This window comes from Indicator indicator, chromosome 29 (genome assembly GCF_027791375.1).
Source record: "Indicator indicator isolate 239-I01 chromosome 29, UM_Iind_1.1, whole genome shotgun sequence".
NCBI lineage: Eukaryota > Metazoa > Chordata > Aves > Piciformes > Indicatoridae > Indicator > Indicator indicator.
This window is the reverse complement of record NC_072038.1, coordinates 3,687,906-3,714,296: the sequence shown is the minus strand read 5'-3', so window position 1 is coordinate 3,714,296 and position 26,391 is coordinate 3,687,906. Positions and strand designations below refer to the sequence as shown.

General features: G+C 51.0%; 2 protein-coding genes across 2 annotated transcripts; one reads left to right on the top strand and one right to left on the bottom strand.

Moving 5' to 3' along the window:
• Positions 1-11,274: 11,274 nt before the first annotated feature.
• Positions 11,275-22,032, bottom strand: KCTD2 (potassium channel tetramerization domain containing 2). The gene is made up of 6 exons (XM_054393819.1): positions 21,742-22,032; positions 20,098-20,206; positions 19,360-19,451; positions 18,130-18,225; positions 13,096-13,221; positions 11,275-11,699 (listed from the first exon to the last, which is right to left on the bottom strand). The coding sequence occupies exons 1-6, from the start codon at positions 22,030-22,032 to the stop codon at positions 11,670-11,672; spliced, it is 744 nt and encodes a 247-aa protein (XP_054249794.1). The 3' UTR covers positions 11,275-11,669.
• A 200-nt stretch (positions 22,033-22,232) lies between these two features.
• ATP5PD (ATP synthase peripheral stalk subunit d) lies at positions 22,233-25,466 on the top strand. The gene is made up of 6 exons (XM_054393855.1): positions 22,233-22,265; positions 22,570-22,700; positions 23,375-23,471; positions 24,644-24,715; positions 25,032-25,094; positions 25,229-25,466. Exons 2-6 carry the CDS (start codon positions 22,579-22,581, stop codon positions 25,358-25,360), a joined length of 486 nt encoding a protein of 161 aa, XP_054249830.1. The 5' UTR covers positions 22,233-22,265; positions 22,570-22,578; the 3' UTR covers positions 25,361-25,466.
• The last annotated feature ends 925 nt before the right edge of the window (positions 25,467-26,391 follow it).

Here is a 26,391-nt window from a genome sequence, read left to right as displayed (position 1 = left end):
TGTTGGGGGTAGCAAAGCCAAGCACTTCTCCTGCTAAATACTAAGTGACTTTTAAAGTACCTTTTCTTGGCTGGCTTTGCCATCCTCTCCCAGGTGGGTTGTGCTCTATCCCAGCTGACTTTCCCAAGGTCACTCAGTAAGCTGACAGCAGAGAACCCAGATTTAGGTCTGGCTGAAGTGTTGGCCCAAGGGCTGCAGCCTGGCCCAACACCACAGGCTGGTGTCTGCAGGCTGTCCCTTGCCAGCAGTCACTCCCAGCCCTTAAGGACAGGCTGTGCCTGGGGCAGGGTGGAGGTGGCTGCAAGTCCCCTGCTCTGTGCAGGTCCTTACCAGTGTGTTACAGCTCCACAAAACAGTTCCTGAGCTCAGGAACCTCAGCAGCAGTTGGGGGGCAGAACCTGTGGCTGGAAAACAACCTCAGAGCTTGCAAACCACTTTTGAGAAGGATCAGTTGAATTTGTTCCAGAGGTCCAGGGTATCAAATCTTCTGACAGATTGGATCTTGCAGGAGTGTGTGTGTGGGATTGGTTGGTTTGGGGGGGTCTTTAAAAAGCAAGGAAAAGTAAATCACATTTCAGCCATGGGACGGCAGGGGAGTTCAGGGCAGGGAACTATTCCTGCTCCAAGTTCAGTCCCAAATTAAATTCCTGCTCATGTTCTTCCCTTAAATCTGAACCTGAAAACAGAGTCCTAGCCTGAGACTGAGGAAGGGACAGGATCTGAACAATGCTGGCAAACCCCCTACAGCCCAGCTCTGCTGGTGCTGAGAGAATGGGACCATGCCAAGGATGGGGGAAGTGCTGGTTTAAAGTGAGCTTCCCAAGCAGTTCCCATCACCTTGCTCCCACATCCTGATGTTTTTTGCTCTCCTGGGTTGATTGTGGATCTGCCTGGCTGGTCTATGCTCACTGCTCACCAATACCATGGATGTGACAGCAGGGGAGAATTCCCACTCTGCTCACCAATACCATGGATGTGACAGCAGGGGAGAATTCCCACTCTGCTCACCAATACCATGGATGTGACAGCAAGGGAGAATTCCCACTCTGCTCACCAATACCATGGATGTGACAGCAGGGGAGAATTCCCACTCTGCTCACCAATACCATGGATGTGACAGCAGGGGAGAATTCCCACTCTGCTCACCAATACCATGGATGTGACAGCAGGGGAGAATTCCCACTCTGCTCACCAATACCATGGATGTGACAGCAGGGGAGAATTCCCACTCTGCTCACCAATACCATGGATGTGACAGCAGGGGAGAATTCCCACTCTGCTCACCAATACCATGGATGTGACAGCAAGGGAGAATTCCCACTCTGCTCACCAATACCATGGATGTGACAGCAGGGGAGAATTCCCACTTCTGGGACTGGGTTTACTCACCATTAGCCAGCACTGGGGACAATGCTGCTTAGTGTGGAGATGGGAAATGGGGGATGAGGAGGCAGCTGGTGCCAGAGCATGCACTGACAGCTCCCAGCAGCTCCCAGGAATCTAGCAAGATGTGGCTTGTCCCTGCTCTTTGCCTTGGTGGTAATCCCTGGCTGGAGGGGGTGATTGCAGATGGTTTGTGTGCTGTCTGGCTCTTGCCCTCCTGACTGCTGTGTCTCCCCTGGTCACTGCCTGTGGCTTTCCCAGAGCCTGAGCTTCACACAGGAGGCAGGGAGGTCAGTGCCAAGAGGGGCATGAAAATGTGAGCTGTGTTCCATGTGGGGCCTGTCATGACAACAAGGACATGGAGGTGCTGGAGTGGGTCCAGGAAAGGGCAATGGAACTGCTGGAGGGTCTAAAGCACAAGTGGCTGAGGGAACTGGGGTCATTTAGTCTGGAGAAGGGGAGGCTGCAGGGAGACCTCATTGCTCTCCACAGCTCCCTGAAAGGAGGTTGGAGAGAGATAGGGTTTGGACTCTTCTCCCAAGTAACAAGAGATAGGACAAGAAGAAATGGCCTGAAATTGCTCCAGGGAAGGTTCAGGTTGGAGGTTAGGAAAAACTTCTTTGCTGCAAGGGATTGGAACAGGCTGCCCAGGGAGGTGGTGGAGTCACCAGCCATAGAAGTGTATAGACATGGCACTTCAGGACATGGTTCCGTGGGCATGGTGGTGTTGGGTTGGCAGTTGGATGATGATCCTAGAGATCTTTTCCAGTCATAATGATTCTATAATTCTGTGATCACAGGATCACAGAATCAACCAGGGTGGAAAAGACCTCAGAGCTCATCAAGCCCAACCTATTACCTAATCCCTAACACCTCCTGACAACTAAACCCTGGCTCCAAGTGCCACAGCCAAGCTTGTTTTGAACACCTCCAGGGATGGTGACTCCACCACCTCCCTGGGCAGCACATTCCATGGCCAATTACTCTTTCTTTGAAGAACTTTCTCCTCACCTCCAGCCTAAACCTCCCCTGGCACAGCTTGAGACTGTGTCTTCTTGTTCTGGTGCTGGTTGCCTGGGAGGAGAGACCAACCCCCTCCTGGCTACGACCTCCCTTCAGGTAGTTGTAGAGAGCTGATGCAGAGTTGTAGAGAGTTGATGATTCTGTGGCTCTAGAAATAAGTCTGAGGAAGGTGTGCTTGTGCAAATTTGCACTGGGGTTGGGTTTAAAAGTGGCTCTGGCTCACTCTGTGTGACAGCCTGACCTGCCATGATGCCCTCTGCTGCCCTGGAGTGGGACAGAGATCTTTGCTGGGAACCTGGTTGAGCTTATTGAGGATATCCCTGAAAAGTGAGGCTCTTGAGGAGATGGAGTGACCTTCTGTTAGCTGCATGAAAGCTCCAGCTAGGAGGTGAGGATGAGGCACAGGGAGCCTCATTGGGCTGTGCTGCAGCTGTGGGTGAGAGCCTAAGCCCATCCCTCCCACGGATTGACAGCTGGGGACCCTCAGCAGTGCTTGGTGCTGTTCACTCTGCCAGATATTATCTATCAAGGTCTTAATTGTCAGTTACCTTGGCTTTTATTAAAGAGGATTAAGGGACTTTGTGGGGGAAGGATCAAGAGAAGTGTTTCCCTGTGGCTGGCTGCTGGGTCCTTGGAGCAGGTGAGGAGGTTGAGGGGGGGGGATGTTGAATGTGTGCAGCCAGAACTTGTGGAGCATGTTGTTTTTTTTTTTTTTTTTTTTGTTGTTGGAAGCCAGCAGATTTTTGGGCTCCAGCTAACCAAGAGAATCAACTTTGTCTGTGTTTCTCTCAGCAGAGGCTCTGCCATCCCAGCCAGGGCCTGCTCAGGTCTTTTGTCCAAGGACAGTTGCTCTAAGGAAGGGAAGGGTGATGCCTAGAAGTCACAATGGGGCAGGAAAGAAAATCCAACAACACAGTGCTGACACCTAGGCTCTCCCTGCCCATAACCAGTGGGATCATTAAGTGGATTCAGCCTTGTGATTCCTGGGAAAAGAGAGACAGGAGCTCCTCCTCCCACTGGGAAGTGCAGGTGGCTGTGTGTGCCTTAGGGTCATTAGGACTGTGTGTGGAAAATGCAGCCAGGAGCCTTTCTTTCATGGGCAAATCCCCTTTGGTTGGGCAAATCCCAACCAACACCTTCTTACTTTTGACATATTTCTCTGCATACAAATTTCAGATGAATCCCTCCTGCTCTCTAGGGTGAGCAGGGCCATTTGTTAGGTATTTCCTAGCCCTTTAGTGACCAACCTGCCTGTTTTCCTGAGACACCTGGAACTCAGCACCTGGGTTAAGGTCCTGGCTCTTTGCTTGGGTGGCCAAACAGTTTTCCTCATTTTTAGCCACTGTCATTTGAATTCATCAAGAGCAGTGGTGCATGGTTTCCTGGCTGTGCTGAAGGACCTGCTGCCCAGACTGCCCTGAGCTAGGTCATGGGTGCAGGGTGCTCACCTCTGCCAAGGGTTTTCTTGGTGGTGCAGAGACCAGCTGAGCTCTGGCACTGAGGATCTCTTTGAGAGCCATGGAACTTGACTGATGATGGATTTGCATCATGAAACTTCAGACTGATGATGGATTTGCATCAAACTCCCATCTATTGGGGGATCCCTAGGAGGGATGGAGACCTCCAATAATGAATAGTGGCAGAAGGTGATTCCTTTGTTCATCTTTGTTCACCACCACCTGAAGGCAATTGGTAAAGGATTGCAGCTCCTCTTTTCCTTTGGTTTGGAGAAACTAATGTGTTTCTCCAGGAAGAGGGAACCTGGGGGTTATTTACCTGTATGAAAGTTGGGTTAAACCTTCAATGGCTGCCTCAAAACCAGATCCAGTTGGAAGGATGTGGCTGAGCTCCTTGTTTCCCCAAACAAGTCAGTGAGCTGGGTTGAAAATACCTGCAGGCTTTCTCTCTGCACATAGATGTGGCTCGATTACTTTGCTCCTGGTGCAGCTGGGTGGATGAGTGACCCAAAGGGCCTGAGGCAGAGCAGAAGAGTGTAGCTGTTGTGCAAGATGCACTTCTGGCTGCGGCCAGACCTCTGCCCTGCCGGTTTCACCCTTCCAGACTTGCGCTGAGAGAGAAGGGGAATGCAGCAGCACTTTCCACTGCTTTTTGTTGGAGCTTCAGGATAAGAGGTCAGACACTGGTGCCTTGATGCTGCTCAACCTCCTTCCTCTCTTTAACGCCCATTCAGGTCTCCTCTTTGCCCGCAGACGTGAGCAGGCAGGCCGGGAAGCAGATGCTTTGTGCTCCAGGCAGAACGGGCAGGGGCGAGCAGGGCTGCTGCCTGGGGTGACTAATGCAGGGTTTGTGGTGCTGTGGGGAGGTGAGCCCCTGGGCATCGCACGGTGGCCGAGGTGTGCTCAGCCTAGCCTTGTTTTCCAGGGCAGGGGTGTGGGAATGCTCCTTTCGTGTCCTTTCCGATGCTGAAAAGGCTGATAATGGGGTTTTAAGTTTCTTTGCATGCAGTACTTACTGAATTGCTCCGTGGCTGTTGGGAAATCCCAGCCACGTTTGGTTACTCAGCTTTCTCCCCAGCACCTGGCAAAGCCACCTGGGAAATTCATTTCTCCCAATTGCCTCTAAGGGGTAGGAGGGATCAGATCCTGCCACAAGCAGGTACTAAGCTGTGGTGACAGCCCTAGGGACTGCTTGTCCTGTGGGAGGTACATCCACCAGGCACCCCACATCTTCTCTGGGCAGCAGGGTTCAGAGACAGCCTGGGGTTCTCTGATAAACCCAGGCAAGAGCCAAGGCTTTAACTCTCTGCTGAAGTCAATTCTGCTGCCAGCTGTCCCCTTCTTTCCCTTCTCCTGCTGCTGCAACAGCTCTAGAGCAGCCTGGCTTTCAGCAGCAGGGAGAGCTGAGCTTTGGCCTGGCCCCTGGCAGCAGCAGGACCTGCTGCTAGGAGATGGTACTTGGGGTTCATTTTTGTTATGGGTAGGGTGATGCATGCTCTTGGCTGCTGCCTGTCCTTCAAGGTGTCTTGCCACTTGGAGATGCTGGGGAATCCTCTGCTTTCTGCAGCAAGAAGCAGCTTTTCAAAGGAGTTTAGTGGGACAGTGGGGGCTGGTGCGGAGGTCTGGTGGCTCCAGCAGGACCTGCAGAATGACTCTTGAGTCTTCTGCAGGGTGATGCAGTGCTGTGTCTGAGGAACCACATGCCTGGCAGATCTGGAGCTGGTTAGAGATCCTGCACAAAGATTTTTCCAGCCTGTGTGGCATTACAGGACAGCCCTGAAGTGGGGGAGCAGGGAGGTTATGGCTGCAGGCTTGAGATGCCAGCTGTAATTTGGATTTCTGCTGACAAGTTCTACCTTGTGAACATGACTGAATACGTGTCTGGTGTGAGCTGTGCCAGCCCTGCAGCTTCCCTCTCTGGCCAAGCTGCTGCTGGTATTTGAGCATGGCTTTGCTCTGGGCAAGTTCTCTGGCAGTCCAGACCTGCAGTCATGTCTGGCACACAGATGTGGGGATGGGTCAAGAAGGTTTGGAAAGTGCTGTCTTCAGTTAACCCATGCTGTGTGGTGACTTGGCTCAGCCATGCCTTCTGCCCCTCATGCCTGTGAGCTGTGGTGATCCTGTGGAGAGGGAGTTTTGTCTTCTTCCACTGCACTGGTGCTAAACCCTGCTTTGGGGGTGTGCCAACCTGGTTGCTTTGAGGCTCCTGGTCATGGTGTGATGAAGTGAGGGGCATGCAGTGTGCCTGCTGGGCAGCCTTCAGAGCAGCTACAGTGGTCAGCAGCCACTTGTAGTCAAGAGAAGGACTAAATGAATCCACTTAAGCCTTTTCTCCACTTCCCTTTCCCCCCATGTTGGGACTGAATTGTCAGTGTTCAAAACAAAGCTGGGATGTGGCACTTGGAGCCATGGTTTGGTTGTCAGGAGGTGTTAGGTAATAGGTTGGACTTGATGATCTCTGAGGTCTTTTCCAGCCTGGTTAATTCTGTGATTCTGTGTTGTCTAACTTTCACCATCACCAAAGCCTGACTGTCTGCTCTGCCTCTTTGCCTCCCTGCTGCTGGTACCTCAGTGGTTCAGGCATTTCTGAGCTGCAATGCTCTGTAAAGAGTCCAAATCTCAGCTAATCCACTGGCCTTGCTAAAGGCACAAACATGGGCAAGGTTGGCAGCTTTTGGGGTAGAGCTCATAGAGCAAGTATTTGAAACCTCTCCCAGGCTTTTTGGGCTAAAGCTGGCTGCCCAGGGCAGTCAGTTGCTGGCTCAGAGCACAGAGGGAAGCTGGCTTTAACACCTCCCCTTATTGTCAACTTCATTTGGTAGTGAGGGTGAAAACTTTGTGTCTGTGGTCTTGTGTGGGAAGTGGAGAGCTGTGCAACAAGCTTCTGCAGATGTTCAGTGTCTTGTGGCAGAGGAAGGGGCAAAGCTGTCTGAAATGGTCAGACCTTCCTGCCACCTGTGCTGGGCCAGAGTCAGGGAGGGGCTTTGCAAATTAGACAAAAAAAAAAAAATCTTCCTTTCTTCGCTGCTCACACTTAATGCTTGTATTAATCGTGGAGGAGTTCAGCTTGGAAGGAACCTTTAAAGATCACTGAGTTCCATAGGCAGGGACACCTCCTCCTAGACCAGGTTTCTCAAGGCTCCATCCAACCTGGCTTTGAGCATTTCCAGGCTTGCAGCCTCCGCAGCTTCTCTGTGCAACCTGTTCCAGTGCCTCACCACCCTGATGGGGAAGGATTTCTTCCTAATGCCTAACCTAAATCCAACTCCTTCCAGTCTGAAGCTATTACCCCTCATCCTGTCACATGCCTTTGTAAAAAGGCCCTCTCCAGTCATCCTCTAATTCCCTTCAAACACTGGAAGGCTACAGGAGCCTTCTCCTTCTCACTGTTGTACTTGCTTGTGGTCAGTGGAAATGACAAATATCTTAGTTTTTTTTGTCTAACAGACAATCAGAAATGAGCTTCAGTTTGCCTTTTTGTCTGCAAGTTAACTCCTCTTGGCAAATCATTGTTGGCCAGCAATGTGCTCTTGTGGCCAAGAAGGCCAGTGCCATTCTGGGGTGGATTAGAAGGGCTGTGGTTAGTAGGTCAGAGAGGTTCTACTCTGCCCTGATGAGGCTGCATCTGGAATATGGTGTTCAGTTCTGGGCTCCTCAGTTCAAGGACCTCAGGGAACTGCTTGAAAGAGTCCAGTGCAGAGCACAAAAATGATGGAGTGGAACATCTTCCTTATGAGGAGAGCCTCAGGGAGCTGAGGGCTCTTCATCTTGGAGGAGATTAAGAGGTGACCTCATTCATGTTGATAGAGATGTGCAGGGTGAGTGCCCAGAGGCTGGAGCCAGGCTCTGCTGGGTGATGCCCAATGCCAGCACAAGGGGCAGTGGTGGAACTTAGGGCATAGGAAGTTCCATGGAAGGATTTTTTCACTGTGAGGATGATGGAACACTGGAACAGGCTGCCCAGGGTGGTTGTGGAGTCTCCCTCTCTGGAGACATTCAAGACCCACCTGGATGCATTCCTGTGATCTGGTATAGGTGACCCTCTTCTGGCAGGGGGGTTGGACTGGATGATCTCTCAAGGTCCCTTCCAGCCCCCAACATTCTGTGATTCTTTGACTGGAGCCAGAAGCAGGCACCCAGTCTGCATAACACAGTGTGTTGAGGTGGCAAAGGGATGCAGAGAAAAAGCATCAGGCTGCAGACCGCTTGTTCAAACTTCTCAAACCCATCTCAGAATCTTTATTGGAAAGGAAAAAAACCAACCAACCAAAAAAAAAAAAAAAAAAGAATCACAGCATCTCACCTGTTATTCAAACACATTTAATAAACAAAGAGAAACAGTAGCAAAGGGCACTGACACGTGACAAACTGTACAAAACCTCTGGGTTTGGTGGCAGAGGTGAGGGGAGGAGCCCACGGCCCAGCTGCAGGCTGGGGAGCTGCCCCGTCCCACCGCCCCGCAGCCACCCAAACCCTGCCCCCCCCTTCACCTCAGCCCACTCAGTCACCCCTGAGAAAAAGCCATTGTTAAAAATGTGCAGAAACAAAGACACTTTTAAGAGGTTATTTCCAGTCTTGCCATAATGGAACAATTTAGGCCACTGGGAAAGTGTAAAAAAAAAAAAACAACAAAACAAAACAAAAAACCAAACAAAACCAAAACAACCAAAACAAAACCAAAATCCAACCAACCAAACCAAAAAACCACAAAGGAAAACCAAACTAAAAACCCAACCAAAGCAAAGTGTCACACTTGCCATTCCCAGGATTAGTGCTTGAAAGTGAACCTTCCCAAGAGGCACAACACTCTTGGATAAGCAGGAGATCTACCCCTGCTCACTTACCCTGCTGCTCACCACAACGTGCTACTTTTTTTTTTTTGAGTGAAAGGGACAAATTTCATCCTAATTCAGCACTAGGTCTGATACAGCTGTGACTGAGTGAAAGGCAATGGAAGGAGAAGCCCTGCCTTGAGCACAGAAGGGATGCAACTGGTGCAGAATGCAGAGACCAACCTTGGTCTCAGGGTAAAAGTGACCTGGCACAGTTGGGAAAGGAGAAATCCTCCCCTGGGAATGTACCTGCTCTGGATGGACTTCATGCCTGCTCCTAACTATCACCCAAGAACCTGAGTGTCCAGTACTAACGATTTGGTTTCTACCACAAACTTGTTCTCCTCGAGCTAAAGACCCTGCAGTTGAACCCAAAGAGTCTTCAGCCTCCTGGCAATGTCCTCGCTGCAGAGAGCAGGGTGGAGGGGAGAATCAAGACGCAGCTTCCGTGGTCTGTCTTGTGCATGAGAGCTGAACAGCTGCTCCACTCGGCTGGCAGTGCCAATGGTTAGGCTCTCTGAGGGTCAGAGGGGAGTGATGGCATCGTTCCCGTGTCAGGCAGTCCTCCAGTGGTCCTCACCACCACGGGCAGTGGTTTTGGTGACTCAAAAAAGCAGCGAGGTATCGTTTTCGTCTCCTTGAGCTGTACTGGACAGAGCCTCCCCCTGTGACTGGTGTTGCTCTGAGAACTGTGATTTGAAGAGCAAGGTGCTCAGCTGGCAGCCATGTGACAAAAGCAGCCCACCCAGTTCCTGTTGCCTGTAGTTTGGTATTTCTTGGTCAGTTCCCAGAAACTCCCTCCTCTGAGGATGGGAAAGAAGACAAATGAGCATTCAGGGGCTTTTCAGGCTGTTATCTTGCATACATGTGCTTCTGGATGTCTTAGCTGTGAGCACGGATGGAGAATGACTGAGGCTACAAGATACTGACAGAGGAGAGATCTCTATACACATCACAGTGTTGTGCAGGCCCAGCCAAGGTGTACTCTCCGACCACACCAATACCATCTCACCACCTTACAAACTGGGAAGATGGAGGGAAGAAGAGCCAGGTTCTTCAGCCTGATGGCAAGCCAGCTGTGCTTCAACAGCCTGCAACTGACACAAGGTGAATCCAAAGACGTTTGGCACAGTCCCTTGTCCCCAGGACTAAACTAGCACAGGTCATTAACCAGTCCTTCTGGAGAACAAGGCAAAGGCTCCACCAGAGGAGGTACGTTGGCAAAGCAGGATGGGGAAGGACAGGCAAGGAGGACTGAAAAGAGGCAGAGTGCAGCAGTGTCACTCGGTGTCTCTGCTCATCTCGTTTGCTGAACTGGTGTGGGACCGTTGGTAACACTGCTGCAAGGCTGTCAGCAACAAGTGGTAAGATGGGAAGCATGCCTCATCTACTTCCAAACTTTAAGGAGACCCTGGGTAGCTGAAGTCTTCCAGAGAGAAGCCCAACTCCTCAGTCCAGGTGAGAAACTTTCTGACACCTTGAGAAACATCTGCTCCCAGCTCATCAATGGCTGTGAATCCCAGCATCTTGGAAGCTTCCTGCTGAATGTCAGTTTGGGACCCAAAGTGCCTTGATGTTTGGGCTACACAGACCAAAGCCAGGATGAAAGGGGAAAAAGAACATGCAGCAAACTCCTAAGAAATTCCATGTAGCAGCCTAGGAGGGACATGCCCTTGGTTAGGGATGGCAGAGGTTAACAGAGGGGAACTGGTGACTGCAGTTTGGCTAAGATCAGATTCAAGAGAGGCACAAAACGAACATTTTGCACATCCATCCAAGGCATTCCAGAACAAAAGAAAAGTCACAAGTCAACACATCACTTTGGACAAGAAACAGTACAACAGTTTGGCAACTTTTCACCACCCCCCACCCCCCCTCCCCAGCTCTGTGATGTCCCTCTGAAATTTCAGGTGATTTCTTACAGGTGGGGACACGAGGGGGGCTGCAGATAAATCACTTCATGTAAATGGGGGAAATCTCTTCTGCAAAGGATCTCATGGGTTAAACCACACCTACCTGCTTGCTACAGTACAAAAGAAATTCTGCCTGAAGTCCTCCCTGGGTGAGAAGGAAGGAGACAGAGAGCCCATGCTGCTGGAGACAAACAAGGCAAAGCTGAACTTGGCAGCAACAAGTCCCTAACTTTGTGACTTTGCACCAGGCTAAGATATGGCAGGGGACTGGAGGGGAAAATGTCACTACTCTTCCTCAGCAGAGAGGTGTAAAGGACAGAACTCTCACTCCATCATTATTCTGGGTGAACACAGGTCTCTTTGTTTATGCATGCAAAGCCATGGGCTCTGGAGAGTGCCAGGAGCCCAGATGGAATGGAGGCACCAGCGAGCCCGGGGCTAGATGTGCACACAGCTCCCCTCCCCTTAGTATCTAAACTCAGCTCTTAGGAAGTGAACAAGGATCAAATACAAAGCACAAATGGAAAAGTCTGTGTGGGGTTTGTTGTTTTTTCTCTTTTTTACAAGTGGTTGTTTTGTTTCTCCTCTGAAAGCCCTGTTCTGATTTTGGGGGCGGGGGGGGAGGGCTGACTGCTCAGGAGGGGGAGCATTGCAAGGTCCCTGCACTTTTCTGGTGGCAGACCTGGGTGCAAGAAATGGCACAGCTCAAATATGGATCTTCCCACCCGTGCCAGCCTGTGGAAGGTGGGACAGATAACAACAAGGGCCTGTGGACCTGAGCAACCTTCGCAAAGGCTCTGACTGGGAATCCAGCCCAGCCATTGCTGGAAAGATTCGATACAGCGCTGGCCAAGAAAAGAAAACACTCGTGGAAAGGACCATCCAACTGGAAGAGTCTTTTCCTTCCTTGGGTTTCCAGGGTAGGAGGGAAGCCTTTGGTTATGACCAGAATTATTCCCCACTGGCAGGACAGGCTTGGCTTTGCTTAGCTCGGTTACTGTACAAGGACAAGGTGGTGCCACCCCGCCGACCGCTGGCAGCCTGCGCGGGGGACGCTGGAGTCACATCCGGGACCCTCGCTCCTGGAGAATCTGAAAGAGAGGAGAGCTTCCATGAGCACCTTGTAGCTGCAGAGGGTCATGTGCAGAGTCTTGCATCTCTTGATGCAAGAGAGGTGTGGAGGTGCTGGAGCGAGTGCAAGGGAGGGCGAGGAAGGGCCTGGAGAGTAAATCTGATGAAGAGCAATTGGAGGAGCTGGGGATGGTCAGTTTGAAACAGAGGAGGCTGAGGGGAGACCTCACTGCTGTCTACAACTACCTGAAGGGACACTGTAGAGAGGCTGGTGTTGGTCTCTTCTCACAGGTGACAGAACAAGAGGGAGCAGTCTCAAGCTGCAACTTGGTAGGTTTAGACTGGACATTAGGAAACATTTTTTTCATGGCAAGAGTGGTCAGGGATTGGAATGTGCTGCCCAGGGAGGTGGTGGAGTCACCAACCCTGCATGTGTTTAAAGGTTGTTTGGATGTGGTGCTTGGGGATATGGTTTACAGGTGAACCTTTTACAGTAGGGTTAAAGGTTGGATTTGGTGATCCTGAGGGTCTTTTCCAAGCTGAATGTTTCTGTGATTTTGTTTTGTTGCAGAGAAAGGGAAGATGAGCCAAGGTGAGGGTTGCTTGATGGCTTTCATGCTACCATAAAACCCCAGTGGCTGAGGGAGCTGGGGGTGTTTAGCCTGGAGAAGAGGAGGCTCAGGGGAGACCTCATTGCTGTCTACAACTACCTGAAGGGAGGTTGTAGCCAGGTGGGGGTTGGCCTCTTCTCCCAGGCAACCAGCAACAGAACAAGAGGACAGAGTCTCAAGCTGTGCCAGGGGAGGTTTAGGCTGGATGTTAGGAAGAATTTCTTCACAGAAAGTGATTGGCCATTGGAATAGGCTGCCCAGGGAGGTGGTGGGGTCACTGTCCCTGGAAGTGTTTAAAATAAGACTGAATGAGGAACTTAGGGCCATGGTTTAGCTGATTAGATGGTGTTGGTAGGTTGGACTTGATGATCTGAAAGGTCTTTTCCAACCTGGTTAATTCTGTGATAACAAATGACAGGCTGCCTAAAACTGACCCAGCCCCTCCTCTACAAACTCCTGCCAGGAGTTAAGAATCTTATCACCTTTTGATGCTATCCTGGGGAAAAGAGTGAAAGCCACAAAATGTGACCAGTGTCAAAGGTCCTTGCTGTGCTGTGCTGTGCAGCCTTTTTCAAGTCTCTCTTTCCTCCAGACTTTTTGGGTGCTCATTTGAAATGCACAAAGAGCCTTCCTTAGCTCTTTGCCTTACAGCAAAACCTGCAATCTTCCAAGAAGGGAAGATCATGAGGAAACAGGAAAGCTGGTACCTAGAACTGCTACTGCAAATTATGGATCTGTTTGTGTAGGAAAAGCTTTTCCTCTGCAGAGGGGAACTCAAGTCAGTCCAGCTGAGCAGGCATCTTACCTTTGCCTTTTCACTTGGCTCCTTGACAATGCCGTTGGTAGAATTGTTGAGCTCCCTGGACACGACACAGAGGAATTCTGCCTGGTCTTCATTTCCATAGTTATAGGAAGATCCAATGCTGATCAGCTGTGCAAAAGGAGACAGCCAAGGTTAACTATGAAACATTTTGACTTTTGCTTTACTCTTTAAACATGACTCTGTAGCAATCATTTCCCAGCAGTGCATGCCAGGGCTCTTACAAGTGGCTGGAGGCTTTTGCTCTGGTGGTTACACAGACTGAAAGACACTTAGAACAAAATATCCTATCTGTGTTGTGGATAAATTGATGCTGGATACTCTTTCTCATGATGTTAATGATCTAGATTGCCACTCAGTAGTTCATTTTGCCCATCTCTGCCTGGTCTTTGATGCACAGACTCCTGCTGCCTTGTTCCGAACTCAAGTTCAGTGCCATCTCATTTCAACTACATTAATACCTGGAAGGGTTGGACCTGATGGTCCTTGGGGTCCCTTCCAGCCTGACATTTGGGTAATTGCTCTCTAATGTACAACACTCCTGGACCTGCAGTTTCTCCCTGTAGCCTCCTGTGTCACAGGCTTTCCTCTGTGTGTGTGCAAGGCAGGGAACCGCAGAGCTTGCAAGGCAGGGCCACAGTCGAGCTGCGGAGCTCTCAAGGCAGGGCCGCAGCCGAGCTGCAGAGCTCTCAAGGCAGGGCCGCAGCCGAGCTGCAGAGCTCTCAAGGCAGGGCCACAGCAGAGCTGCAGAGCTCTCAAGGCAGGGCCGCAGCCGAGCTGCAGAGCTCTCAAGGCAGGGCCACAGCAAAGCTCCAGAGCTCTCAAGGCAGGGCTGCAGCCGAGCTGCGGAGCTCTCAAGGCAGGGCCACAGCAAAGCTCCAGAGCTCTCAAGGCAGGGCTGCAGCCGAGCTGCAGAGCTCTCAAGGCAGGGCCACAGCAAAGCTCCAGAGCTCTCAAGGCAGGGCCGCAGCCGAGCTGCAGAGCTCTCAAGGCAGGGCCACAGCCGAGCTGCGGAGCTCTCAAGGCAGGGCCACAGCAAAGCTCCAGAGCTCTCAAGGCAGGGCCGCAGCCGAGCTGCGGAGCTCTCAAGGCAGGGCCACAGCCGAGCTGCAGAGCTCTCAAGGCAGGGCCGCAGCAGAGCTGCGGAGCTCTCAAGGCAGGGCCACAGCAAAGCTCCAGAGCTCTCAAGGCAGGGCCGCAGCCGAGCTGCAGAGCTCTCAAGGCAGGGCCACAGCAAAGCTCCAGAGCTCTCAAGGCAGGGCCGCAGCCGAGCTGCGGAGCTCTCAAGGCAGGGCCACAGCCGAGCTGCAGAGCTCTCAAGGCAGGGCCGCAGCAGAGCTGCAGAGCTCTCAAGGCAGGGCCGCAGCAGAGCTGCAGAGCTCTCAAGGCAGGGCCGCAGCAGAGCTGCGGAGCTCTCAAGGCAGGGCCGCAGCCGAGCTGCGGAGCTCTCAAGGCAGGGCCGCAGCCGAGCTGCGGAGCTCTCAAGGCAGGGCCGCAGCCGAGCTGCGGAGCTCTCAAGGCAGGGCCGCAGCCGAGCTGCGGAGCTCTCAAGGCAGGGCCGCAGCAGAGCTGCGGAGCTCTCAAGGCAGGGACACAGCAAAGCTCCAGAGCTCTCTAGTGGCACCTGGAGTCCCAGGAAGAAATTCCAGCCTGAAACTGTTAACGTTGAACACAACAGAACGTTTTCCAGCTACTGAGGATAGAAAAAGGAAACTCAGGTGAGATTTTGTGATAATTTGCTAATCCCAGATATGGGGTAGGTGATGCAGAATTCCTGGTCCAGACTAGCCTGGACTCAGCTCTCAATTTGCCTTGTGTCTTTGGTGTGTGAAAACTGGCAAGGGCAGCTCTTGACCACAGACAGATGTTGGATTAACTGGGGCTGTGTGGCAAGCCAGCACCACTCTTCACACAGATGTTGTCAGACAGAGTTTGCTGTCTGTGTATAGGATTATATTCTGGTACTGTTGTGAGCAGGGGTCTGGACCTGATCCAAGAAATCCCATCTGTCCCATTTATCATGATTACATTAAAAGGACATCCTGGAGTGCAGATTTGTCATTTACAGCTCTGTTCTGCTTTCCAGACAACAAATCCAAGTGATCTAAAGAAAACAACAGGAACTTTACCACCTGTGTATCTCTAGGATCCTTTAATGTGTCAGTGTTCACCCAACTTCCACTTCCTAATGGATTTCAGAAGAGGCAGCTCCATATTTATGAGGCAGATGAAGCCAACAGCTTCCCTAGACAGGGAAGAGCTACAGGAAGAGCTGGGGGGGGCTGTAGAACTCCCTGACCTCCAGGACTGTTTTAAATAGGTTTAGATGTTTGTGCTGAGGGCAAAACGTAAACACAGCACAAAAAAAAAAACCCAAACAAAATCAACAAAACCAAACCAACCACACAAAAAGCCAAATGACTTTATCTTCTTTCCTTTTGCTTCCCTGTTCTCTGTCTTGAATGGAACTAGATGATCTTTAAGATTCCTTTCAACCCAAACCATTTTATGTGACTGTTTAAGCTCCTGGCTCTTTCAATACCACACACCACTATGTGCCAGGCTACTGAGCTGTGGGTGAAGAGGAGAATGGACTTCTGTTTAAAATACCACATTTTTATTCCAGCCTTAATTTAAGCAGAAGTGAATGGGACAGGACAGAGACCCTGAAAGGCCACATGCTCCTCTCAGGCCCACAGCCTGCCAGACAGTAAGGCTGTAACAGCTTTTCTCTCTTCTGGTTCTCCTGCAGCTTTCTGAACCAGTCTGAGTTGTGCTCTCCAAAGAGCCTGTGAAGGGAATGTCTGCTCTGTCCCATCACTGGCATCCAGACTGAGATTTAGCAACAGGCTCTCCTTGTCCCCAACATACACATCTGTTACCACCTCTCCCAATTGTGTCTCAGCATGCCAAGAGCTGTGATTTGGGGGAGGGCAGAAGGCAGCTGGGTTGCACATCTGGAGAAAGGCTTTGGCAGTAGGTTGCAGCTACAGCTTGCCTCCTAGCTGGGCCTGTTTCAGGGTGGGACAGGTCCTGTGCTGCACCACTGGCATGTTCCTGGTCTGTGACCCAGTCTGGATCATCTCACAGCTGGAGAGAGGCTGTACTGCTGTGTGAAGGCATCAGATCTCTCTGTCCTCTCAAGCTTGCTGCCCTTGGGGGTGTCTGAGCTGAATGCAAGTCCTGGGGAGGGCAAAACCAACTCCTGCAGTGTGCTGGAGTGGGATGGGCAGGAAGCTTTCCTGGTGCCTGCATTGTAAGGAAGGAAGCTGATCCCTGTCTTAGTGATTTGGGCAAGGGTTGTGAATGGCAGAAAGAGGGAACTGGAAGGGAATGCAGCACCATTGTTTACATCTAGTACCTTGATCCTGTTGTTACAGCTTTGAAAAGCAAGACTAGGAGAGGTGTAAGGGTGGATTCCTGTCTGGAGCCCTGCTTATGGCCTTTTGGGTTTGGGGGTGTAAGGCAAATGCTGTTAAGTACATTTCTGGACAGCAAAACCTGGCTGTTGGAGAGCTGCATCTCGTGGCTCCTGGTCACAAGATTCACTACCAGCTCACAGGGGAAAGGGCTTTTGGCTGCCTCTCCACTATGCAACACTTTTCAGGCATTACAGACCAGTTATATATGAACTGATGCAAAGTGCTGTCGCTAACCCCATGTCTCACTTTGTGTTAGCACATTTCCCACAGCATCCACTTGTACTGAAGCTGGGCTCACTGGGAAGACAGCAGAGCTGCAATCCACAGAGCCTGCTCTGCAGTTGCTTAATATAGCATTAACATGAAGGCCAGCTGGTTTCCAGTTCTCCAGCCTCCTAAATAAGAGGACTGCATTTGATTCCAGAAGCCAAATCTGGAACTAACACCATATGCAACTTCAGTGACACCCAGCCCTGGCTGCACTGCAAAGGCACCTGCAGGAAGTGTATTTCTCAAGTCACTCAGCAGCTCTTCAGCTGACACAGGAGCTATGGCTTTGAGCTTCCAGAAAAGTCATGCAGTATTTTTCTCATGGCTCTAATAATTTTCCTGCATAGAACTTTTTTTCCTGGAGTCTGGTATGTGTGATGAAATGCAGGCTGTGCTGACCTGACCAGGGTGGAGAGTTGGGCAGAGGGAACCTCATGAAATTCAAGACCTTTGCACCAGTACAGGTGAGGGGTTGGCCTCCTGGAAAGCAGCTCTGTGGAGAAGGACCTGGTAGACAACCACGAGCCAGCAATATGCCTGAATGGCCAAGAAGGCAAATGGTCTCCTGAAGGTGCCTGAAGAACAGTGTGGCCAGCAGGTCAAGGGAGGTTCTCCTCCCCCTCTACTCTGCCCTGGAGTACTGTGTCCAGTTCTAGACTCCCCAGTTCAAGAGGAACAGGGAACCACTGGAAAGGATCCAATGGATGGCCGCAAAAATGAGGGGAGTGGAGCATTTCTCTTATGAAGAGAGGCTGAGAGACCTGGGGCTGTTTAGCCCAGAGAAGAGCAGCATGAGAGGGGATTTTATCAATACTGATCAATATCTAAAGGGTGGAGATCCAGAGGACAGAGATGGGTTCTTTTCAGTGGTGCCCAGTGATAGGACAAGGGGCAGTGGACACAAAGTGCAACACAGGAGGTATCACTTAGAGGTAAGGAGAAACTTATTTCCTGTAAGGGTGCTGGAGCATGGGACCAGGCTGAGAGGTTGTGGAGTTTCCTTCTCTGGAGACTTTCAAAACCCATCTGGATGTGTTCCTGTGCAACCTGATCTAGGTGAACCTGTGTAAGCAATGGGGTTAGACTAGATCATCTCCAGAGGTCCCTTCCAACTCCTGCTTCTGTGATTGTGTGTGTGTAATGCAGGTGACAGAGCCTGAACTCCCTTGGCAGTTTGAGTGAATTCTGTCAGTAATTTCCCATGGGAGGGCTGCTCCTCAGCTGAGACTGCTTATTCAGGAGGGAAAGGCAGTGTGAAGTGTAGCTCAGGAGCAAACTCAGCTTATTCCCTGTGGAGCTTTCAGAGGGATTCTGCCAGCAATGGTACCTGTTCGAATTTCCACCCGTCAGACATCGTGGACACCATCTGTGTGAGCTCCTCCTCTTGGCACTGCAGGACTCTGTACACATGCTTCACAGGTCCCTACAGCACACAGAAAGAAGGGAAGCCTGAGGATAGTAATTGTTACACTAATAGCAAACTTAGAAGAGCAATAAGCCTCTCCTGCTCTTGACTTTGAGGAAGTCTGAGTCCCACAGACTTTACGAAGTTTCATCTTTCTGATCCTTCAGGCTGAGAGAGTTTGGGTTGTTCAGCCTGGAGACAAGAAGGCTCTGTGGAGACCCTGCTGCAGCCTTTCAGTAGTTAAAGAGGCCAATCTGAAAGCTGGGGACATTTAGCAGGGCCTATTGTGACAGGACAAGGGGTGAAGGTTTAAACTAAGGAGGATCTTAAAGGTCTTTTTCAACCACAGTGATTCTGTGGTGCTGTAAAAGATAGAGATTTAGAATACATACAAACAAATCTACTTTTTTTTCACTGATGGTGGTGAGAACCTGGCCCAGGGTGCCCAGAGAGGTGGGAGATGTCCTCTCCCTGGAACCATTCAGGTCAGTTTGCTTGGGGCCCTGAGCAACCTGCTCTAGTTGCAGATGTCCCTGCTCAGTACAGGGGAGTTGGACTAAGTCACCTTTAGAAGTGACTTTAAACCTTTCCAACCCAAACCACTCTGTGATTCTATGATTCTCTGACTGATTCTGAACCAGGTACCAACATCTGGCACACTTACAAACCTTCATCCTCCTAGGGGACTAAGAGCCAGTGAAAGCAAAATTTCTTTGCCTTTCAAAGCCATTTACTGCTTTCTGAAAACATTTGTCTTCTGAAATGGAATCTGCTGGGTGTGTTAACATCAGCTGAGCAGCACTGGGTATAACTGCCACAGAGAGCAACAAAGGGAAGAAAATGGTTTAGAGAAGGAAGAGTTTGAGCTATTCTTCACCTACCACGCTGTATGTGTTGTAAATATCCATCTTAGCTCCTGGCCCCTCTGCTTAACTGTTCACTGCCTTTCCCTGCAGGAGCACTCAGTGGTCTGTGCTTACAGAACCATACTGGAGACTCAGTCCTAGCTATGCCCTGAACCTACCTACAAGCAGTTAAAGCTGACCCTGTTAAAGCTGACCAAAGAACTGCTGTGAGAAATGTCTCCAGCCACACTTGGCCTTCTCCTGTGCTACAGAAGGTGACTGACTTCAAAAGGCAAACGTGCATTACTTGAGAGGTTCTGTTCTCGTTGTCTCGTATCCGCTCCTTCACCAGCCGCACCAGGGATGCGATGTTGTAGAACTCAGCCTCTTCCAGTACCCCTAAGAAAGGAACCAGAGGTACAGGGTAGAACAAAGGTGACTCTGTCACAAGGATGCAGCAGCTGCTCCTGACCCCAAACCTAGCCCAGATGTGAGAAAATCCCCAGAGGCTGGCTGGCTGGATCTCTGCTCTCACTGATCTCATGCTCCCAGGATGGAAGAAAACGACCAACTAGCTGTCACCTCCTTTTGTAACTCAGGGGATGTTTAAGTAAGACTATTCTCCTTTCCCTGGGAAAGCTGATGGTACCATCTCTATCTTGTTCCCACAGCCTCATTAGGGGAAAGTCACCAAAGGTGGTAGAGAACTGATGTTTGTGGGGGGAGAGGAGATGTGCTAAGAGGTCTTTGAGCTGCTACCAGAAGCCTTTGAACTCAGCAGAACAGTGGTGGGGCTGTGCTACAAGCTGCAGGCCTCTGTTTTCAGGAAAACACAGGCTCTAATGCTCATTCACTGAGATTCAATCATCCTTCTGAGAAGCTTCAGCACTAACTGGGAGCACTACTGGGCAATGTGGCTTGCTCACACCCTCACACATCACCACGGCAGGAGCCCTGGGCCTTTGGGCAACTCTCTGATGAGGGCTCTGTGATCCTGCTCCCAAACAGTTATTTTTTCAACTCTTCCCCTGTATTCTTCTCTTACCTTCTTCTGCAAGCTCCTTGTTTATGATGAGCTTCCCATGTCGGAGGTAGTTCAGTATTGGACCAAAATAGGTGGGGTCTCTGTCAATGAGATATGCCCCAGTCTCATCCTGTGGAGTGAAACAGGAGGTTAATAATTTCAGGGGGAAACAGTACATTGAAGAGTTTCCCTTTGAGAGCCTGGATCCATCTGCCTGTGAAGGTTGCACTCCACATTCAAACCAGTATCTGAACTCGGCTACAAAGCCTGCAGCTCAGCCATGCTGGCAGATGCTTTGAATGAAGCATTTCTAGGAGCAGAGTTTATACACCCAGAGAGGAAAAGCAGGGGCTAGCAGATTTTCTTCACTGCAGTAATAAAACCCAAACACTGGCAGTTGTCTTCTGTCTAAATTTGGTTTCCCAGCCTGGTTTAACTAAAAGACTGGATCTCTGGGTCTAGCTAACAGCATATGATGGTGTAAGCAGCTCTTTTTTTATTCCTTTCTACCACTGAAGACGCAGGCTGCACTGCACCCACAGTGTCTCCAACAAGACAATAACTATGGTCATCCAATAACCAACAATTCACAACCAAAAGCATCTCTTGAGCCAGCTCTGAACCAAGTCTTTCAGATCACACTTTAAATCACTTTAAAGCAACGTTTGTCCTGCTAATCTGCTCTAAACCAAGAAAAAACTGGGGGAAAAACAAGACTCTGAAATGTCATCTCCTCTCCTCACTGAGGCTGGTGGCCTCTATTTTGATCCCAGCTTCATCTTTTGATTAATTCGGATCAGAGTGGCAAGAGACCTGACTAATTCTCAGTCTGACCTCCCCACAAAACATTCACAAAACCTTGTGCAGTAAATCCTGCAGAAAGCCCTCAAGTACCAGAATAAGTGCTGCAAAATCCTTGTTTACTGTAGTGCACCTGATATGCCTTCCAAAACTCTCCATCCATGTGAGGAATGTGTGCTGTGAGCTCTTACATGAGCAAAGTGAAATACATTAAACTAAACAAAAACACCCAAACCATGCTCAGGGTAAGCAATCACTAAAAATCCTGCTTCTAGAAATAGTCTCCCTTTAGTTCCCTCTCTGCTGCAACCACTGTGGGAAGATGCTGATTAACTCCTTAAGGAGATGCCTGTCACCACCCAAGGTGGAGGGCATCAGTGCCTGCAGCACTGGGGTGTAACAGGCACAAAACCAGACTCTGACCCCTGTTCTTGGGGATGCAGCCAACTCTGTGGCCGTGTAACAGGACACAAGGGACAAGCAGATGGGGATGGGGCTGTGTGGAGATCTGCCTATCCATGCCAGAGGGTGCTGGGGCTGCAGAGCAGCCTTAGGGGTTCTGGCCATCGGGACACCAGCAGCCATGGCTGTCACCCAGCTCATATAGTGGGGTCAAGGAGTTCCAACCCTGGGGACATCGGCACCCAGAACTGTCATCCCCATCCTGTAAAGTGGGGTCAGGAGGTGCCAGCTTCGAGGACATCGGCAGCCGAGGCTGTCACCCAGCCCGTACCGCAAGTCAGGGGTCTGCTCCCCGGTCACACTGGCTGCAGCAGAAGCTGAGGCGGCTCAAAGAGGGGCGGTAACTGCCCGGGTCCAGGGCCTCGCCGGTGGGGTGGGGGCTGGCCCCCGCCGCATCCTCACCTTGTCGGAGCCGAGCTCGGGCCCGTCCTGGCAGCAGAGGCGGCACAAGAAGGACTTGGGTTCCCGGCACAGCGTCTGCCGAGTGCTCACGAAGTACGTTCCGCCCACGTTCAGACGGACCCATTTGGAGGCAGCGGGCGGCCGGGCCGCGCCGGGCGGAGACAACGTCCCGCCGGCTCCCGCCGCCGCTCCGGCCGCTCGGGGGCTGGGCGGCCCCGGCGCCCCCCCGGGGCCTGGACTGGGCGTGCGGCCCCGCGGCGGCCCCTCGCCTGCCGCCGCCAGTTCGGCCATGTCGGTACCGCTCAGAGCCTCCGCGTCGCCATCACCACCCACCGCACCGCCCAGCCCCGCCTCGCTCCGCTGCTGCTTCCGGCAGCAAAAGCAGTTCCGGGGCAGCAGCAGCAGTCGCCGGACAGAGGCGATGGACACTTTCCGGTGGAGCCGCGTCCTGATTGGATGGCGGGGGAGGGACTTCCGGCGGTGCTGGCGCCTGCGCCCCGGGACGGTCGTGGCGGTCAGTGAAGGTGAGAGCGGGGAAGGGTCGCCGCGGGGCTGGAAGGGAGTTTTGGGGATGAGAACCCGTTGGAGGACCGGAGAATAAGGTCCGAGATTCCTGGGGCTGGGAGAGGGAACAGGCCGGGGAGCGACTGGGCCTTGGGGGTGGCCGGCGCAGCCGCGGCGGGGCTGAGGAGCGGTGTCCCTGTGTCCGCCCCAGCCCCTGGCCCCCAGTGCCGGAGTTCCCGGGCCGGAGCCAGTCCCGCGGTTGCCGCGTCCTGCTCACTCACCCCGGCTGCATAACCTACCTGGTGTCATCTCTCCCGGACGTAGGCTGGAAGCATGGCAAGCCGCAGAGCTGCTATCAAAGCCATCGACTGGGCGGCCTTCGCCGAGAGGGTTCCCCCTAACCAGAGGGCCATGTTCAACGCCCTGAAGACCCGCAGCGACGCGCTGTCGGCCCGGTGAGTCTGCGCCGCTCCTGCCTGTGGCGCGGTTCAATCCCTCGGCTGAACCTTTCAGCCTTCCTGGTACTGGGTTGAGCCAGCGTCGGTAACTGGTCTTACCGAAGTGTCCTCACAAGCATTAAACCAGATCACCTTCAGGACAGCTGGTGGCTTTTTTAGGCAAATCATCTTTACTTAATCCTCCCCAGAGTACAGCTAGAGCTGCAATGTAAAAAAGCAGTTCTGCGGAAGCAGTTTGCTTTGGCATGTTCACAACAGTTTTCAAGCTTTATTATTCTGTTAAGTGCTGCAGAGATTCAGGAGTTTTCTCAGATCCTTCAGCATCTACTGCTTGATACAAACGTTTTTGACTGTTGCAGTTATTGTTGCTCAGTAGTGTGAAAGCTGCCCAGACCTTTCACACAGTGCTGCACCCAGAGCTGCTGTTCAGAGATGTTTGGAGTGGGGCACAGCTGCAGACTGGACTCTGTCTATATAGAAAAGTCTGTTTCAAAGGCAGAGGGATTTGCAGAAATGGTTCATTGTGGCTTGCTAATGATGGACTTGAAGATATTTAAACTAAGCTTAGCAGGCCCTGTTTACACTCTGGAAAATAACTGTTGGCAGGGAGCAAGTGACAGCCCAGGGTTACTTCTGCTGCTGGTTGTGACTGCTGTCCTCTGCCTCTCCAGGTTGGCTGCCCTGCCAGAGAAACCCCCAGCCATCGACTGGGCTCACTACAAAGCTACTGTGGCTAAAGCTGGCATGGTGGATGAGTTTCAGAAGAAGGTCAGTCTCTCTGACAGCTCTTTGGAGGTTAAATGAGGAATATCTATGGTGGTGAGAAGAAAAGGCCAGAACTGGCAGAGGAGGTTGGGTTTGGCTTTTTAGGGTGTCAGGTAATTATAGGACTAGGGGGAATGGAACAAAAATAGAAATGGGTAAATTCAGATTGGATGTTAGGAAAAAGCTCTTCACCGTGAAGGTGGGGAGACACTGGAACAGGTTGCCCAGGGAGGTGGTAGAAGCCTCATCCCTGGAGAGTTTTAAGGCCAGGCTGGATGTGGCTGTGAGCAACCTGATCTAGTGAGAGGTGTCCCTGCTCATGATAGGGGGGTTGGAAGTGGATCATCCTTGAGGTCCCTTCCAACCCTGACAATTCTATGATTCTATGATCTGTGTTGCTAACCTTGAAGAGGTCACTTCAGTGCCACCATTCAGGAGGAAACCTGTGGCTCTTAACAGTGAGAAAGCTGGTGAAAGCAACTTGATCAATTATTATGGCTGCAGGAGAGTGTTCAGGTAATACCTCTCCTAAAGCAAAAGGTGAAAGGTTTCTCTGACTCATGGACTGGAGGGTGGTGAGCGTGGCTCTGCACACAGTGAAGTGTGTTAGGCTCATGGGTTCCTGCAGGGTTTGCCTTCCTCTTTATGAGCAGGTATAGACAAGCACAGTGAGTGCTTAAACATTTAGTGCTATGAGAATTGGCTTCCCAAGAGTTTGTCCTGGGGGAACTAAGTCTGTGATGATCAGCCTTTGGTATCAGACTTTCTTGCTTCCTTACAGTGCTGTGATGGATGTGTGGGGTGTTATGTGTCCTGGTGGTGGAATACAGCGTGGAATAGATTCCTTTAAGCTCACGGGTGAGCAGTGCTGCTTGTGAAGGACATGGTCAAGCTGTGCTGATCAGCTTTAGAAAGCTCATTAACTTAACAGGGTTGTGAGCATATCTTAGGAAGAAAGGAAGCAATGCTGCCAGGGAAAATAACCTTGGTGTGAAGCATTATCTCTCATCAAACCATGTAACAAATGTTCACTTTTGATTTGCAGTTCAGTGCACTAAGGAGCATTGTCTCTATCAAACCATATAACAAATGTTCTCTTTTGATTTGCAGTTCAGTGCACTAAGGAGCATTATCTCTATCAAACCATATAACAAATGTTCTCTTTTGATTTGCAGTTCAGTGCACTAAAGGTTCCGGAGCCTGTGGATACACAAACTGCCAAAATCGATGCCCAAGAGCAGGAAGCTGTGAGTGTCTAACCTGTTCCCTAATGGTGGGGTTGTCTCTGACTTTAGTGAGGGTGGGGAGAGGGGGAGGGATGTTCTGTGTGTGCATCTGCACAGGCAGGGCAGCCTGAGTGAGAGCATGGCTCTGGTCTTCAAACACATCTCTGGCTTTTGGCTAAGCAAGATCTCTGCACAGGGAAGAGTTTGATCAAGATCCTGTCCACTTGCCTACTGTAATGATGATGAGATTTAATGCCAGGTTAAAGTGTGAGGTCATGGGTTGACTCTGGGTCCTTGTTTTGATCCTGTGTTCACCACATCCTCTGCTTTCCTGCAGGCTAAGAGCACTGCTGAGTACATCCAGGCTTCCAAGGCTCGTATTGCCCAGTACGAGCAACAGGTAAGGCTGGACCTGGCTTGGTGAATGTTCTCTTTCACCCAGCCTGGCACACCCCTTGCTCTTGTATGGGTGTTCTTTGCTCTTTTTTGCTGACAAGTGACTTGTGACACTTTTGTCTCTGCTCCCACTTCAAGCTTCAGAAGCTCAGAAGCATGATTCCCTTTGACCAGATGACACTGGAAGACTTGCACGAAGCCTTCCCTGAAACCAGACTGGACAAGGAGAAATATCCATACTGGCCCCACAAGCCAATTGCTGAGCTGTAAACTCACCTGGGAGCAGTTTGTCTAATGACTGTCAGACTGTCAGAGCTTCTAAATAAAAGTGCTTTGCCTCCTGTCTGTGGCTTAGATCTTGGACATGAGGTTGCAAGGTTCTGAGACATGGGGAGCAACATGGTAACTCACAACCCAGCCCAGTTCTCCTGGATTTTGTCTTCTCTACCTGTGAGCTTGGTTTTGTAGCAAGGACCCAAGTTCCCAGCCAGTCCTGGTGATTTGATTGAGTCCTGTTGTGTCTTCCACAATGCAAATAAACCTCACTACACCTCAGTAACCACATGGTGCAGGGAATGGACTTCTGCCATTGCAGGCAAGGAGTTGCTCAGGAGTTGAAGGTATAAAGTCATTTGAGATGCTGGAGTGTGTTTAGCAGTGATCTGTGCTGCAGTGGGAGAAGATGTCTCTCTAGTTCTGCAGGCAGAGTTCTGGGGCTGTTTTCTAGGTTGGTTGTGGTGGTTTAGGTGCAGCCAGTAAGCAAAAGGAGTTGAAGGAGTGTAAGTGTGTTGGTACCTCTGAAAAGTTAATTTATTTTTCAAAGCATCCCAAGTATGATCCCTTTAATCTTGGTGATCCTTGGTCATTCTCTCTGGGGTGGGTTTCTGAACCATAGAATTGTTTTGGTTGGAGGAGACCTTTAAGATCATTGAGTCCAACCATTAACCCAGCACTGCCAGGTCACCACTGAACCATGGCCCTCAGCACCATATCTCCACAGCTTCTCAATACCTCCAGGGATGGGGACACTGCCCTGGGCAGCCTGTTCCAGGGCTTGACAACCCTTTTGGGGAAGAAATTGTTCCTCATGTCCAACCTATACCTCCCCTGGTACAACCTGAGGCTGTTTCCTCTTACCCTATCACTTATTACCTGGGAGAAGAAACCAACCTTTACCTTGTTCCAACCTCCTTTCAGGGAGTTGTACAGAACAATGAAGTCTTTCCTCAGCCTCTTTTTTTCCAGGATGAACAACTTCAGTTCCCTCAGCTGCTCCCCACAACACTCGTGCTCTAGACCTG